The 18,338-nt window shown below is 38.2% G+C and overlaps 2 protein-coding genes across 2 annotated transcripts in view; one reads left to right on the top strand and one right to left on the bottom strand.

Moving 5' to 3' along the window:
- Positions 1–18,338, bottom strand: part of LOC140241332 (ribose-5-phosphate isomerase-like) — a 44,128-nt gene that overhangs the window by 9,369 nt on the left and 16,421 nt on the right. The window lies entirely within an intron of this gene.
- LOC140241595 (uncharacterized) lies at positions 6,579–13,094 on the top strand. Its single transcript, XM_072321329.1, has 4 exons — positions 6,579–6,699; positions 9,987–10,296; positions 11,709–11,736; positions 12,815–13,094. The coding sequence occupies exons 2-4, from the start codon at positions 10,005–10,007 to the stop codon at positions 13,080–13,082; spliced, it is 588 nt and encodes a 195-aa protein (XP_072177430.1). The 5' UTR covers positions 6,579–6,699; positions 9,987–10,004; the 3' UTR covers positions 13,083–13,094.

The raw sequence follows: 18,338 nt of genomic DNA, 5'->3' as shown, positions 1-18,338 counted from the left end.
AATTCCCGACCTCACGGAAAAATTTGTGCAAAATAAAGCTGGGAGAATACCATTCTCCTTTCTCCCGTAATTCGCTGAACACGCCTGATACTTGTGACGTCATTGCAGGGAATTAGCAAGTGAAAGCATACAGACTATACCCAGCGTTTGCAGTGACGGTTTCTCAGCTGGACACTGGTAAAGTAGCGTTCTGTTCCAACTTTCCTTTCGAATAATAGAATTAGCGTAATTCGAAGTAATTAAACGTCTTCTTCAGAAGCAATGAATGCACTATAGTGATTAAACTTAAACTATTCAACGTGAACTAAATCCAAAATGTGTGTTGATAAGTTACACAACTTTCCAAACAACGTCCTCAAAATTATTCTGTATATAGGCCTACTGGTAGCCATTTTTGTAAGTTTCCAAGTTCTGTAACGTGTGTCACCCTAGTATCAAAATAATGCGCGCGCGCGCACACACACACACACACACACACACACGAAGACACAAACACACTTTCCATTATTTCCCATTTTTAAAAAATCTATTAGGACCTACATTGTAAGACAAAATTGAAGAGGAATTACATGGCCGGCGGAGCCGTGGGGGCTGTGGGGACTCGGGCCCCCACACTTTTTGTGCATCATATTGTACAAAGGAATACATAAGGCAGGGCTCCACACTAACTTTTATTTTTGGTGGCCCAAAGGCAAATATCCGACCTTTTTTGGTGGCCCGATCGAGTCACCACATTCTTCCTTTCTGAAATTTTGGTGGCCCGACGTGCATTTTTGTTAGTGTCGAGCCCTGCATAAGCATAGATGTCAAGTTCAAAAAAAATTATGAGTGAGATTTTCATGACTCGGCGTCTCGGCGCGCGCGTGTGTACGTGAGCGAGGGACCAAAGCGACTGAGCGGGGGAGGGTGTGGGAGAGGGGTGTCCGCCCTCCCACGGTAGGGAGCTTTTTCAATTTTTTACTTATTTTGAAAGTCAAAAGAGAAATATACCTTCAATATTTGCAACTCTCACTTTAATCCTTTAAGCTATGTTCCCGATGCGTGAGAAAAATGGGTGCCATGCGTGAGATCGCGAGACAGACCCTAACTGCTTGAGTCTCACGCATTCTGCGTGAGACTTGGTAGCTCTGCATAAGGTGTCATCACTTTGGGCACCCACGCTTTTTTTTTAACCCGGGAGTACGTAAGTGGCACTAAATAGAAACATACCTTCTTTTTTGTCAGCTGAAAAAAAAAAAAAAGAAGTGGAAATGGAAGGGGAGAGATGAGCTGGGGACCTTCTTTTCTTTCTTTTTTTTTTTCTTTGCTTGTCAGCTGAAGAAACCCGGAAATGGAAGGGGAGAGATGAGCTGGTGACCTTTGGGGCCCCCACACTTTTGAAAATGCTCCGCCGGCCATGAATTATGCCTATTCGTATGCAACGGCGTAGCCAGGATTTGATCTTAGGGGGGCGATTAGTCTGCGTGGGAGCGAAGCGACCGAGCCCGAGCGAGCGGAGCGAGCGAGGGGGGGGGGGGGGGTAAGAACTTTTTGCATTCTGATTCTGATGTTGTAAATGGTACAATTTGATATTTGATGCACGTTTTTGCGCGTTTTATCGACGTGAAACAGTCCCACTTGTTTAAGATAGCAGTATATTTTAGTGTAGATTATTATTGAACAATTTGCCTATAAAATGGTATAATTTAAATACACTTTTTGTATTAATTCTTTTCACTGAATATCATGAACAAGACTGAACCCGAGCGAGCGGAGCGAGCGACGGGGGTGGGGAGGTTGTGGGAGGGGGGTGTCCCCCCTCCCACGGTGAGAACTTTTTGCATTTTGATGTTGCAAATGGTGCGATTTGATGCACGTTTTTGCGTGTTTTAACGAGTTGAAACAGTCCCACTTGTTTAAGATTGCAGTATATTTTAGTGTAGATTATTATTGAACAATTTGCCTATAAAATGGTATAATTTAAATACACTTTTTGTATTAATTCTTTTCACTGAATATCATGAACAAGAATGAACCCGAGCGAGTGGAGCGAGCGACGGGGGTGGGGAGGGTGTGGCAGGGGGGTGTCCCCCCCCCCCCCCCCATCTCCCACGGTGAGAACTTTTTGCATTTTGATGTTGCAAATGGTGCAATTTGATGCACGTTTTTGCGTGTTTTAACGAGTTGAAACAGTCCCACTTGTTTAAGGTTGCAGTATATTTTAGTGTAGATTATTATTGAACAATTTGCCTATAAAATGGTATAATTTAGATACACTTCTTGTATTTATTATTTTCACTGAATATCATGAACAAGACTGACCCCGAGCGTGCGGAGCGAGCGGGGGGGGGGGGGGGGAGGGTGTGGGAGGGGGGTGTTCCCCCCTCCCACGGTGAAAACTTTTTGCATTTTGATGTTGCAAATGGTGCAATTTGATGCATGTTTTTGCGTGTTTTAACGAGTTGAAACAGTCCCACTTGTTTAAGGTCGCAGTATTATTTTAGCGTAGATTATTATTGAACAATTTGCCTATAAAATGGTATAATTTAAAATACACTTCTTGTATTAATTCTTTTCACTGAGTATCATGAACGAGACTGAACTCGAGCGAGCGGAGCGAGGGAAGGGGGGGGGGGGAGGGTGTGGGAGGGGGGTGTCCCCCCTCCCCACGGTGAGACCTTTTTGCATTTTGATGTTGGAAATGGTGCAATTTGATGCATGTTTTTGCGTGTTTTAACGACTTGAAACAGTCCCACTTGTTTATGGTTGCAGTACGTATCATTTTAGTGTAGATTATTATTGAACAATTTGTCTATAAAATGGTGTCATTTAAATAATCTTCTTGTATTAATTCTTACACTGAATATCATGAACGCTGTCTGTTCAGCAATCAAACAGAAAAAGCATGAAGACGAGGGTGTAGATAGGGGCATATCCCCTCCCACTCGAAGGTGATTTTGCATTTTCAGACCTGAAATTCAGTGATCTGCTGCAAATTTTGGTGCAATACTCTTTCACCGAAGTGTTAAAATCACGGAATTTAGCTCTTATTCCGAATGTGCATCATCTGTGTGTATGTACATGTACAAAGTCTAGTGAGGTAGATTTTAGGGGAAGGGGGATTCCCCCTCCCGCTCGTAGAGCTTTTGCGTTTTTAGAATTGAAATAAAGCGATCTGGAGCACACTTTTTTGTGGAAAATTTGGAAATTGTCATTCCCAAAAATGTGCTAAGTCTAGATAATGAGTAACAAGCAATGGAAGGGTGGCAAGATACCTCTCCCATATTCAAGGGAGCCTTTTTTTTTTCAGTTTTAAGCTTTTAGAACTGAAATTCAACAATCTGGGGGCTCACTTTTGTTGGAATATCTGGAAATTTGTCAATCAGAAGAGAAGTGTAGCAAGTCTGTGGAAGGAGATTCTGTATAATTTTCTGATTGCAGTTAAACGTTTTGATGCACACATTTTGTGTCATATTTGGAAAACTGTTTATGTTCAAAGTGTAGCCACAGTCTACTTCTATGCAGGGGGGGGGGGGGGAGGGGCGGGCGAGCAGGGATAAGGCGTGGGCGAGTGTTATCTCCACCCTTCCCGTACGATGGGGCTTTTGCCTTTTTAAGGTTGAAATTGAGATATCTCGTATACGCATATTTGATGAAATATTTGGGAAATCATTAAAAAAATGATGGGGGGGGGGACTGAGAGAGGAAAGGGTCGATTAAAAGGGGAAATTCCCCTTGTACATGAGGGAACTTTGAGTTTTCGGAATATAAGTGATAAGTCTTGTGCACTCAGAATTATTCATATATTTTTTTTTTTTGTAAATCTAAAAAGTGTACTAAGCTAGGGAAAGAGGCAGAGAGGGGGAGGGTTTGGGAGGGGGATACCCCCTCCCAAGCACGAGAGACTTTGCATATTTTGAATTGAAATTCAACGATCTGGTGCACACTTTGAGTGAAATATTAAAAAAATATGATCTCATTTGATGAAAGGTTGCAAAGGAGACCCGCTTCATGTGCATGTATACAGTATACACGCATTTTTTTTTTTCCGCCTCCCAAATCCCCGGTCCAAATCTTAGGGGGGGCGACCGCCCCCATCGCCCCCCCCCCCCCCCCCCTGGCTACGCCAGTGTTCGTATGTATACTTGGTCTACAAGACATAATGAAGACAGAAAAACACGCACGCACAAAGTACTACAATAGTCTATACAATACATTCATCCCATGGGTATTAATGTTTATCAGCATCAGTGGCGTATCTAGGGGGGGCGGGGGGCAAGGGGGGCACGTGCCCCGGGCGCCACTCCTTGGGGCGCAAAAAAACGAAAAAAAAAAGAAGAAGAAAAAAAACGAAGAAGAAGAAGAAAAAAAGAAAAGAAGAAGAAAAAGAAGAAGAACAAGAAGAAAAAGGAAGAAAAAAAAAAAAACTCGCCCGGAAGGGGGAGAATGGTGGGGGGGGGGGGGGGCAGAAAACCAAATCAAACAAGATAAAAACAAAACATGATGATGACGCGGACAAAATGACAGTGTTTATCGTGTTCACACAAAAATTCCATGTTCTGTGAGCTGAAATACAAAAATTTTCGGCTCGCTCGATGCGCTCGCTCGCCAAAATTTATACAAAAAAGAAGGAAAGAACAAAACGTGATGATGACAAAATGACAGTGTCTATTGTGTTCATACATGTCATTTTATATTTAGCAGGAAAAATGTTTCACGGAGCAGCGGCTGCAATTTCATTCGTTCTGAAGCGATCGCCAATTGGATCAAAAGAGGGCGTTAACGGTTTCGAACATGGGGGGGGGGCGCAAAAAACAACAACAAATCAAACAAGATAAGAACAAAACGTAATGATGACGCGGAAATATACAAATTTCGGCTTACTCGCTCGTATTAATTTAGAGTATTTTTTCAAGTCCTCAGTTTGTTGGTATAAATCGTTATCTATAAGGCCGTCACTATATCTTGATTAGAATTGTAAGATTTAATAAGCAAAAAATGACAAGAGTTTCATGATTTGTAAGCTAAAATACAAAAATGTTCGGCTCGCTCGCTACGCTCGCACGCCAAAATTTGTATAAAAAAAGAGAGGAAGATACACCATGTAACAACAAAACATGACGAAACGGACAAAATGATAATGTCTATTGTGTTCACTCATGTCATTTTATATTTAGCAGGAAAAATGTTACACGGAGCAGCGACTGCAATTTCATTCGTTCTGAAGCGATCGGCGATTGGATCAAAAGAGGACGCCAACGGTTTCGAAAATACGGGGGAGGGGGCGCAAGAAAAAATCAAAAAAGATAAGAAAAAACCGTAATGATGACGCAGAAATATACAAATTTCGGCTCACTCGCTCGTACCATGGACCTACAGGTCCATGCTCGTACTAATTTAAGAGTATTTTTTCAAGTCCTCAGTTTGTTCGTATAAATCGTTATCTATAAGGTCGTCACTATAATTGTGAGATTTAGTAAGCAAAAAATGACAAGAATTCCATGTTTTGTAAGCTGAAATGCAAAAATTTCGCTGCGCTCGCTCGCCAAAATTTATATTAAAAAAAAAAGATAAGAACATTACGTGATGATGACGAGGACATTTACAAATTTCGGCTCACTCGCGAGCACTAATTTAGAGTATTTTTTAAAGTCCTCAGTTTTTTGGTATAAATCGATATCTATAAGGCTGTCACTATATCTTGATTAGAATTGTAAGATTTGGTAAGCAAAAAATGACAAGAATTCCATGTTTTGTAAGCTGAAATACAAAAATTTTCGGCTCGCTCGCTGCGCTCGCTCGCCAAAATCTATCAAAATTCATTACATTTAAATCACCCTCAAAAGATCCCTTTTAAGTGCTTGAAAAAGCATCATGTGGACTTTGTTTGAAGTTCCTACCGGGATGGGGTTGGGGTTGAACACTTTTTCAGAAATTAGGGGCGCAATTTTCGTGCTTGCCCCGGGCGCCGTTTTTCCTAGATACGCCACTGATCAGCATGCAAGCTACGGGTATTGATAGAAAGATCCTACACTATTTAAATGGTGTGTACAGTTCTGGTCGAGGTGAGGATTTAGCTTTTAATGTTTTGCGAGATATTCAGAAACCACTCTATGAGATGTCAAAGAGCATGCAATTCTAAGGGGTATCAAAAGTTTATTCGATGAAAATCGGTTTTGAAATGGCTGAGATATCCAAAAACAAGGTGAAACAAAGAGATCCTAATAAAGTTGTGGCATGTCGCCTTTTATTATTAGCACTTTTTTGGATATCTCAGCCATTTGAAAACCAATTTTCATCAAATAAATGTTGAATCCTTCTTAAAATTACATGCTCTTTCATATTTCATAAGAGGCTTTTCATTATTTCACTTAGGAATGTTCAAAACATGAATCCCCACCTCAACCAGTACTGTACAGTCCCTTTAATACGGTAGACATCTCGTACATCTTTGCCCAGTGTAGGATCGTTGATTGTACTTTGTAAAATGACTTCCGCCCCCATCGGGGGCCGGAAGCGGCGCAACGGAAGCTCCAAAGCAGTTTGTTTGGGGATTCCCAGAACGAGCTGCCGTTGAGCAATGTGACCTCATGTTTAGTATACACTGTACTGCAGGACCTAACGGGCCCTATCGTGTGCGCGCTCAACTTGATCAGCTACGAAGTCAGTTCAGGACAAATACGGACTATTTCCAAGAAAAACCGCCTAAAACGATAGTAGGTAAGTGAGCATCAAATTTTCTAAACTGATTTTCTGATATAAATTCAACTTTGCGGAGATCGTGCAAGCGCCTCGAACCGCGGAGACAGCTGGGACATGGTAGAGATGCTATCACAGCTTTTGATATATTTTTAAAAATGAAAATGGGGCGTGACATTTGAAGCCAAATATTGAATATTCTTGGCAAAAACAGCTTGATCAAGTGTACTTTTTCAGGGCAATGCGGCCAGCTAATGTTTAATACATCTGGCAGTTGAGCTTTTTATCATTCGAGTTTAATGGGCATGAAACTGTTTGTAATCTATCCATTGTCGACTCTTGTCATCATAGGCACCTAATTTTGCTTTTCTGTTACTGTGGGCTTGTGAATTCAAGCTCCTGCAGGAATGAGTTTTTAGCTCATATTATACACTAACGGTTTGATTGGGTATATATACCATTTTTAATTGCTGTTTTTATACAACTTTTTTATTATATTATTTTGTCATTTCCTACTACATCCAGCTATGACTGATTTCAACTGTCCTTCATACTTTGTTTTTTTGTTTTTTGTTTTTTATATGTACTGGTATGTAATGTAGTGGCTTGTACAGCTAGGACCTTGAAAAAACAGCACTCACCTGCCGATTTTGTTATCCGGTTAAAATATGCTGAAATAGATAAATAAATATAAAGTATATTGATGGTAGTACAAAGTACTAGAAGTCTGTGTAATCTATACCAGGAAGGTGGAATACAATGTACATGTAGTTCTTTCGTGCTTCTCTGATCTGCAGTGTACATTATCCAGTGCTGTGCTTGGAAGCTGTTTACAGGTTGTACTAATTCAATTGCCATGTCAAGCTTGAAAGACTCTGTTTAGCTTTTTGTTAGTGCACTCAATCCTGTCTACACAAGGAGGGTATTGAGCATTGTACATGTATCTATTGTGTACACCGTGTGCCTGCTAAATGCAGTGTCTGCCTTTGCAACTGTGCTGCATGTACTTCACACAAAATTAGCCCCCTACATTCACTGTATAGTCATAGTTGAATAAACAGGCTTTTGCTTAAATAATCATTTATGAGCAGATGAGCTGCAGCTCACACTGCAGATTTACGCTATGTTCAAATTTCATGTTACTTTGTGTTTCAAGATTATTACATTTACACTGCCCCATATTATTCGAACTTATAATTTGACTTTTACTTTAGTTTTATACAATATTAAATTGGTTTTAGTATACAATATTAAATTGGTTTTAGACCATATGGGGGTGAGGCAGTGAAGATGGATAATTCAACAAAACTGCTCAGTAATTGATTTAAAGTTTGAGTTCATGTTCAGTGAAAAGACAGAGAGAAAAACATCTTTGTTAGAACTACATTCCCAACAATCCTATGGTTATAGCACCACACATAAAGCCTGAGGTTGTAATCCCAATCTGTCCGAGAGACTTCAGCCAGAACTTTAAGATTATTTCATGTTCATTTCCTGAATATAAAGTCATAAAGTGGTATGGGGGTATTGCTCACATTTAGTGGTAATTTGGTTGTATGTTTTTAAATCACTGGAAGACATCTACTCACTGTATAATGCAGAGGCAACATTACATGTGTGGATATTTTTTTTTTTTTTTCTGATAGGAGTTTTCCATGTCCTTCATGCTTGTTTTAATTCACACTCTTGTTATGGTCAGACTCACTCACCCCATCACTCGCCAAAAACATCAACTTTATGGTACTAGAGATGCCAACCAATATGATTTTTTATAGTATTCAGTACAATAAACAGTGAAATATGATATTGCCTCTTGAAAATACAACTTTTTATCTTTCAAATGAAAATAAACAAAATGAAGCTGATATACTCTGTATACTGCAAAAAACGGCATCATCATAGACAGATGTACTACTAAATTCCTGCAGCCCATACAAAAATGTTGAATGATGAGCCTAAATGGGCGGGAAGTATGCAGATGCTTTACAGTTTTCTCATCAATGTTGATAAAGTAGCAACATTCTACCTGCCCATTCTTACCAGGAAAACTTTTTTTTTTTTTCCTGGCATTTCACTGGCCCAGGATCAACAGGCTAGTGGTGGTGTCAAGATTTCATGAGTTCACTGGCCTAGGATCAACAGGCTAGTGGTGGTGTCAAGATTTCATGAGTTCACTGGCCTAGGATCAACAGGCTAGTGGTGGTGTCAAGATTTCATAAAAATCTGATTCTCCTCTCTGAAATCAGATTTTTTTAAAAAAGTATATCTGTCTGTTGTTGTTTTTTTCCAAATGTGAAGAAGTTGGCATCTCCGTGGTACAAACATTAGGCAATACTATGTCTTACGGTGTAGTGCAATTCTAATATAGTTATACCGTTACAAAATGAATGCATTTAACTGTTTTTCCTGTATATACTGATGCTACATTCCATTCAAGTCATTATTACCTGTACTGTAAAACGAGGAATGTTCGCGTGCATTTTAATTTCACGAATTTTGCGAGCGCCAAGATTTGCGAAATTTAAATGCACGTAATATTTCTTGTTTACACGACATACTGCATTGAATGCCAGTGGCCATTCGCGAAAATTTCATGCCACGAAAAAGGCCGTCGGCTCCAATTCGCGAAAATTTCGTGCCACGAATATATCATGTTTTACAGTATTTAAAAAGAAAAGATGTACAAATGTAGTTGTCCTTTGATGTGATCACATTGAATGCATGTACAATGTATATTTTTCACTGTTGCAAGCTTGTGTTAAGTTTATCAAGTTTATCAACGTGTCAGGATTCTTGTAAGAAATAATTGACATATTCTAATTGCCTATATTCTATTTCATTATTGTTCTTTATGCCTATTTGATGGATGTGCAAGATGAAAGTATAATACAGTAAACCTGTCTATAGCAATTACCCAAGGGAGATGAAAAAGGTAGCTGCTATAGACATTTGCTCCCGCGACATTTGCTCTCATGAAATATCTGCACGCTTAGCCAAACATAAATTCTACCCACAAATATAACCCTAACCCTAATCCTAATCCTCACATCAAACTAAACCTAAAACCCTATCACAACCCTAACCCTAACCCTAAGTCCTTGGAGAAAATAAGACCGGAGCAATTGTTGCAGGAGCAAATGTTGTGTCACCGCTATAGACAGGGTCTCTAACGTGGCCTTTCTCTTTCGGAGGGAATTCATTTACTGGTTGCATACGGCAGGTGGCGACTGTAGACAGGTGTCCAATAAGGCAGGTTTGACTCTACTTTTAAAGATTTATGATATTCATATTTCTGAATATTTTTGCAGGAAAACTTTCTGTGAATCATGGCTGGCATCAGCGATGAGAAGCTCTATGATATAGCAGAAGATATTGCCGACCATGAGAATCTCCCCAAATTAGGGTCAGCTCTAGGATTCAGACAGGGACAAATCCAAGGGTATGTGAAGACAAACAGATCAGATGGGAATGTGAGCTGTAAGGGGACAAGAAACATGCTTCTTGCCTGGAAGATGAAGACGCCAAGGAAAGAACAGATTGCAAAACTTAAGCAGGTTCTGGTTGAACAAGGATTTCAAGGTTTGGTGGACGACCATTTTCCAGAAGAAGATGATGCTGGTATGTCCTCCTTGTGTAGTCGTTATTTCACAATGAGAACCATTATGAAGAATGATGTGCCTTTTAGTAGCATTGTTATCTGAATAGATACATGTAATACATTGGACTCCCATTATAACAAAGTCCTTGGGACCAACAGTTTTTTGTTCTTTGTTTTGGTTATAGCGTAATTTTGATATAACCGAACAAATAAACAATAAAAATATAGAGTGGATAATGTTGGGGATTGAATTTTACTTTGTTGTAACCGGAATTTCGTCACAACCGTGTTCATTAAAATTGGAGTGCACTGTATGCAACTCCCATTATAACAAAGTCCTCCGGACTGTTGAATCAAAATTTTGTTCACTTGAATCAAATAATAAAGTATATAAAGAGATATAGATGATAATTTTGGGACATGAATTTTTACTCTCCTGTGACAAAAATTTCCACATAACCATGTCAGTTAATAATGGCAGTGCACTGTAACCAGGAATTTTTAGTCCTTTCAAATACAGTGCATTCCTGTTATAACGAACATGGTTATATTGAAATTCTGGTTACAATAAAACAAACATTCAATCCACAACATTATTGGCTCTATGTTTTTATTGTTTATTTGTTTGTTTATAACGTAATTGCAATATAACAAAAGAAAACTGCCGGTCCCAAAGACTTCATTTTAACAGGAGTCCATTGTAAGTCCTTCTGTTTGCACCAACTTTATGACAAAATTTACCTAAAGTAACATATATGATTACGGAGGTTTAGATTGCCCGACACAGTTGATTGCTTTTTGATAACATGTCTGTACTTGAACATTCTGGTATCGTTATCTATTCCAAACAATCCAAACAGTAGACACATTGACCTGCAGTGTAATTTCTATTGCCATCCTGAATCTAACATGCCACACTCACTTGGAACTTCATACATAGCTTTGACATGGGGTTAAACGATGGCTGCATTTGCAGACAATGTGTGTATATACGTATATATATATATGTATATATATATATATATATATATATATATATATTATGTACAACTGCTGCAATTGTAAAGGTTTCCATTTGCAGTGGACAGAAGTAGTGGACTATGTTGATACAAATGACCACTTAATATAAAAAAGGTCCACTTTCACCAAACTGTAATGCCCCTTTCATCAGCTGTCTTTTTGTTAATGCCAGACATCTAGAAGCAGCTAATGAAATACTTCCTATATTTGTGAAAGGAAAGGGACATTTGTGACTTACAACCCTCATCTTTATAATCGTTTATTGTAAATTATATTTCATATTACTTTTAAAATGAGACCACAAAATAAATATAAGCCACCTTCGAAGAAAAAAGTGCATGAACCTGTTTCAAGTGCTAAAAAATATGTTTATGCTTTTATCTTTCTCTATAATTTCAATTTGACTCTCAAGGACAAAGTGCTGTTCCATCACAAGCTTCGTAAGTATGTTTCATGTTTTATTCTTAACATTTGCAAAATAATTAATATCTAATTTCAGTGTAGAGTGCTACAAAAGATAAAGTGCTATCAATCTCTTAATCAGGATCAGATCAAAGATCAAGTGTTATTGGTTAATTGTTCTGTGTTACGTGCAGAATTTTCATTTCATTCTTCAGAGAATTTGAATAGAGTGCACTCCTGTTATAAGGAAGTTGTCAGGACCGGCTGTTTTCTTACGTGATATCAACATTTCGTTAGAGTCAAACAGTAAAGTATAAACAAAGATGTGTAGACGATAATTTAAGGACATGGATTTTTACTGCTTTGTAATGAGAATCTCATTATAACTGCATTTCATAAAACAGGATTGCACTGTAGTCAGTTCATGTACAAACTCAGCATTAACTCTTTAACTCCCACTTTTCACTGGCATGTTTGTGTTTAACTCTTTATGTGCCATGTTCGCACGCCTGACTCAGTCGACGGCGTGACAAGTTCGCTTATTTTGCTGAAACAAGTAAAACCCGCTCAAACCAATCAATAAATTTGCCAAATGCCACAGTACACTGAGAGCGTTTTTCACAATTTGTTTCTCACATGCAGCTTGCATTTTATTTAGTGATTTACTATCAAGCAGTTTTCCCTACTGGATTTGCGAGTAATTCCAAGTTTCTGTCACTGTTTTGTGTAAGAAAGTCCTGCCTTGTCAATAATATATCCACTGGTTATTTGAAAGAAAAGCAATCATAGATTTGTCATACAACTTACATCATTTGAAGCAAAGACTGACATTTTCTCTACAAATTTGCTCATAATATGTCCAAGGTAACAGAAGTCTATAAAAGTTACATAGATTTGAAAAACAATGTTTTCCTCCAAAGCATGACTTTGTTGGTGTCTCAGCATAATGTGGCACACAGGGGGTTATAATTATTATTTATATATTCTTATAATTCTAATAATTATAATCATAATCATTATCATTATTATCATTATTAAAAAGCACAAGACCCTTTAACAGCCTAGTACGAGTACTGCAGTGTTTTCATAATTGGAACGTATTTCTCTTCTCCTCAGATCTCAAAGCTCCAGTACCCGTGTGAATGACAAGCAGCTTCTCACTCTGTCCAAAATACTTTCTCCACAAAAATTCATGGAAATGGGAATCCAGTTGGAAATACGGCATCCTGAATTGGAGGTTATACAGCAAAAGAATCAAATGAATATGCAAGATGCTATACTGGAAATGCTGCACAAGTGGCTGAACAAGACAGGTGGTCCAAGGGCGACACTTGAGCAAGCTCTACGCGATGCGGATTGTGAAGGACTGATTACACAGTTTTGAAAGTACATATTGTGCATATATGTAAACAGGCTGCCACTAAAGGCATAATTTACCATTTGCAGATGAAACAAAAACCCAGCATTAGTGCTTTAAGATAGTTCTAAAATGTGAGTTAAGGATAGAAACAACCACTGTAAAAATTTGAATCGCTAAAATCGATGTTAGGTAGTGTTAAATATACAAAATGTGAACAATAGTTATAATAAAAATGCTTCCAGACTAAACCGTCTACATTAACGGTTTATTGAGAAAAATACAAATATCCCCTTATATTTTAGGCTTTATCGTGAAAGTTTCATATGATAGGATGTTTTGTGGTACAACAGACCAAAACATATGCATTAAATATATTTTTGATATTTTTTATATCACTGATCCCAAAGGTACATGTACACAGGACCTTTAACTGAACATAGTAGGGGTGCCTCAAGTAAGTTTCTAGCATTACTGTAATGTAGAAGGAGTCATAACTGACAGATTTTGATGCTGCTGGACTCATGGCTAAATTTTAAGATTGAGAAAAAAAAATTCATACTCAATCTTATGGAGGTATTGGGAATTTGAATTTATGAGAAAACTTGCAATATATGTGTGTTTACCACATAAGGAACAAGTTTCCTCTGAATTAGTCACATTTCCTGAACAATATCTAGTGGTTCTTGTGAATTAGGATGGTTTTAATTAAGATGTGTTGCAGAAGGTGAGTAAACTCTACCTAACATCAAGTGTTCATGTTTTGTTGGTTTTTTTTTAAAGGGGGGAAAATTTAGTTGCTGCTTCACTTTTGTACAATAGGATGATAGTAATACTTGAGCAGACATCTCAAAATATGATACACTGTACTATACTTCCTTCAATAATAAATTAGGATAAATGCCTATCCTGTTTGAAGCTCTTGAAATGCCTAACATTTCATGTTTATACAGGAAAAAAGAATGAAGTCAATGTACATACAAGTCTTTCATATTAAGTTGATGTACCCGGTTTTATTAACACTTAAGTTTTAAGAGGTATTTTTAGAAATTCACTTTCCATTTCTTACTGAAGACTAACTGAAGAATCAAGTGTAGACAGCTAAGTGAATGTAGTGTTATTTACCAGTACATTTTGCTTTTGGTGCATTTGTAGTTTATATGCAGGTCTTTCATGATACAACCAATGTATGTGGGAGTCAACTAGTAACTTGCCTGAACTTTCAGTCCATTGGTCAAGGATACTGTTTGTTCAAACAATCTGTGGGAAATGCATTAAATCATAGCGTACAGTCCAACCTCTATTATCTGGCCACGTTGCGACAGCCCACGTGTCTGACAAAGCCGTTTGTTCGGATATGGAAGAAAAAATGTTTATGTACATGGATAAATGCATAGCTGTTGACCCAGGTAGGGCCTACATGTAGCTCACACCTTGACAGTGGTGTAATTTATGCCAGCCTATTTTTTTTTTTTAATGGAAATTAAAACAAATTAACATAAAATTCAGAACATGTTTCTTTTCAGAATAGCATAAATCAAGTGAGTTTTGTAGGAGTTTTGACTGCCTTTGTCATGTGAACATGTCCAGATGATACAGAAGTACCTTCCAGAGATGGCCAGATAATCAAGGTTGGACTCTATTTAGTCCTTTCTGTGCTAAGGACTTAGGATGGCATGTGCAATGCTATGGGGTTCTCTGTTCCTATTGGCACACTAAGCACACAAAAGGGTTAAGCTACATGTATATGAACAGACTCACCTACGCAATCTGCAAGCTTTGCACATTAATTTCAGCTACATTTTCCACCATCTGCAGTGTGGTTTAGTGTTTAGTGTTAGTTAAGTGTCAGGAAGTGCGCTACTAGTGAAACTACTGTATGAAGGCCACAATAATTTACTACGGAAGGACAGGCATGTAGACAGCACTTCAGCACAAAAATAGCCCCATGCTATCCTTTAATCTATTATTCATTCTCAGACCAAAGTTCAACTACTCAGTACAAGATACTCTTACTGCCAGTGATTTTTGACAATTTGTTTGTTTTTTCATACATACATTATATACTTCCTGAACAATTCATTTGTTTTTCATGTAAACATTTTATAATGAAAGAAGATTGCCTATCAACAGTGTGCCATATTTCATATGTACAGTCAACTCCTAAAGTCCTTGGGACCAGCAGTTTTCTTTTTTTTTATTGAAATTTTGTTATGACAGGACAACTTCAAATATATATATATATCTATATATATATATATGTAAAGTGGTAGAGTAACATGCCCACTTTACTGGAGAGATAGTACAGGCAGGAAGCTGGAATATAGCTTTCCTACCAAGACATGTAACATAAGTTTATGGAGCAACTTGCCCACTTTAGTGTACATAGAGTTTGTAGAATCAGAAAGCTGGAATCTATTCATTACCAAGATACAATAGCTGCTTGGTACACAGTGTATTATATAGTGCCACCACGCAACCTAAAGGTTGAATGAGTTTATGAAACAAAAGAGGTACTGCCACCCTACTTGAATAGTGGATTTAGTGGCAATGACTGGACAGTGGCAATGACTGGACAGTGACTTAGAGATAGAAAACCACATAAAAGTGGCTGGTATTGTTCTATGTTACTTTGAAGTTTGCCACCTTGTGATACTGTACAAAGAACCAGAGTACAGCATGCATGTAGAATGCTTTGTATTAAGTTTCTTTCTCAGTCTCCCTCTCTCCCTCCCCTATCTCTCCCTCTGCCTCTTTGTCTCTCTCTCTCTCTCCCTTACCATTCATGGTCAGTTTTTGTATAAAGTTTTTGTATAAAGTTTCTTTGAGAAGGGTTAGTCAGGAAAGCTTGGGTATGATACAAGAGATAAGTATTATGGGATAGTAGGAGCAGGAGGATGTACATAGTATATTGGAGTTGATACTTCTGTTCGGAGTCTCTCTCCCCAAGCCCTGTGAAGTGGAAGGACGTGTTCCAGTTTCTCCGAGACCAGGCTGTTATACTTAAATGTTTTAGTGGAGAAACTCAGCCTTTTACATTTATACACGGAGTTCCGTCCTGACATAACCAAGTCATGTCCAGTGTACGTCAGTTCAAAGTTGATAAGATGATTTGAATGATATTTTACGGACGCTTTGCTGTACATTCGAAACGGTCTGTTATATATTGGTCGATCTAAGGAGAAGTCAAACGACTACTTAGTGCTTTGTGGACCAGACATGCAGCTTCAAGAATTTGCAGCAAGCCCAAAGTAACCTTCATTTGGACAAGGACCCCCCCCCCCCAACTGTGAGTCAACTCAACGCAGAGATGTCCTCTGGTCATCGTTCGTGGATCCTCTTCACTTCATGAACTGAGCGCTCCAACGAGATTCGCCATCAGTTAGCATGTTAATTCGACCGCGAGGACTGTATCCATGAGCATTTTGCGCGAATATTGAATGGTAGAGACCCAATCCTCTTCATTGAATATCAGAGTGGATTTATATGTGAGTACATTCTTATCTCTGTCATTTGTATATGTATAATGACTCTTTTTATCTTTCATGGTTAAAAGGGATCAAACTGGTTGCTCTGATGCCTGACTTTGAATAAATCTCAACACCAACAAGGTGATTAATGTAATCCAATGTGTACTACATTGTCTTTGTCACTGCTTTGACGCCCACATACTTAGTTTGTTTAATGTTTCTGTGTGTTATATCCATTTGGATGAAATTATGTATTCGGGGTGAGAATAAGCCATCCTGACAAGTGACTTTATTCTACACACACACTCACAATAACACCCCCCTTACATATATATATAGAGAGAGAGAGAGAGAAAGAGAGAGAGTGTGTGTGTGTGTGTGTGTGTGTGTGATAATTTTGGAACCAAGATTGTTATCATGATGTTCATTATAACATGAATGCACTGTAGTATTAGTTTATGTGCTAGACGTGTGGTCTTGTTACTCTTGATGCTCTTACAGTGTTCTTTGTTTCCAGTGAAAACAATTGAAACATTTTACAAGAAATCATGACTGTGCTGATACACAAACAGTATAACTTGTCCAAAATTATATACATGTATAATTGAGCTAGAGTTGTAGCTCCATGCTTAAAGACAGTGTCACCATTAACTGTGTTTTTTAGAATTCAAATTCAAGTTAGTAATTGATCTGGAAGCAACATCCTTTGAGAGAAACTGCTGGTTGTTAGTTTCACATTGAGACTTTATTAGAAGAGTTTTCCTGGTAAATGCTAATGTATTGAATCCATCAAATGCTTTTATTTTTTTCTGTGCAATCTCTATGAAAATCCTCTTTGAAAGAAGAATGTATTAATAACTGTACAAGAACTAAAATTGTGAATCTAAATCCATCTCAGGTCTACCCATTAACCCATTGAAGACAAGTCCCAATAATACTCAGGCAGGTGTCTATGGGAAATGTGCTCTAGCAAAATCAGTCTGTCCTCAACGGGTTAAACTCGCCGTCACATGTCAATCTTACCTTCTGAGAAGAAAGCTGAAAACCCACACACATATTGATCTTGGCAGAAAAGGGGACAATTTAACACACAGAGCACAAATGGGTCTATGCATGTGTGTGAAATTTAGTAAAATATTTGTAAGTGAAGTGTATTCATATTTCTTTTTAAGTTAGTGTTGAATAACATGTGGGTCAATCCACGTCAAATCAACCAATGCTGTTAACCCGACCCCCTTCAATTTTCTTTAAACTCGCACCAAATGTGCCCCCAAGTGTCTGACGGAAGATTCTGAAATATTTTGCCCCAAGGTCAAACGGTTGCTAAGATACGGCCTCCCATAGCAACCAATGCGTGGCCGAATAACCGAGTTTAAATAAAATTTGCTATTTTTGATTGACTGCTGCAGCCAGGTTAGACACAGGCCTTTCAAAAGTACAAGACCTATGTCCTCGTGTCCATTCCAGCATGTGGGGGAACCAATTTTTTTAATTGCTCTGCCATACATGGTGGGGTTTTTTTTAGCTTATATCACATTTAAAGCATTTTATCTTAATTGTTTGATAACTGTATCCAACGAAAGCATTAAAGTAGGTAGAATTTGAAGCAATACAAGTGTTTCCTGCTGGTTTGAATATACCGGGGTGATGTGGATGTTCTTGTGACTGAATTTGCTGATATGCTGTGTGTATGGTAACGGTACAAAATAAGCATTGTACTTTCATATAATAGCATATATAAATATTACACACTATACTGTATACGCTATAATTTTCGCGTACATAAATTTTCGCGAATTGCCGATGTCACACA

This window comes from Diadema setosum, chromosome 18 (assembly GCF_964275005.1).
Source record: "Diadema setosum chromosome 18, eeDiaSeto1, whole genome shotgun sequence".
Lineage (NCBI taxonomy): Eukaryota > Metazoa > Echinodermata > Echinoidea > Diadematoida > Diadematidae > Diadema > Diadema setosum.
This window is presented reverse-complemented; position numbering and strand designations above follow the sequence as displayed.

Bases quoted from the DNA above. Each gene is read 5' to 3' on its own strand.
- LOC140241595 (XM_072321329.1), top strand. From the start codon at position 10,005: ATGGCTGGCATCAGCGATGAGAAGCTCTATGATATAGCAGAAGATATT. The intron at 10,297-11,708 runs GTATGTCCTCCT...TTGACTCTCAAG, and splicing joins TCCAGAAGAAGATGATGCTG to GACAAAGTGCTGTTCCATCA. The intron at 11,737-12,814 runs GTAAGTATGTTT...TCTTCTCCTCAG, and splicing joins GCTGTTCCATCACAAGCTTC to ATCTCAAAGCTCCAGTACCC.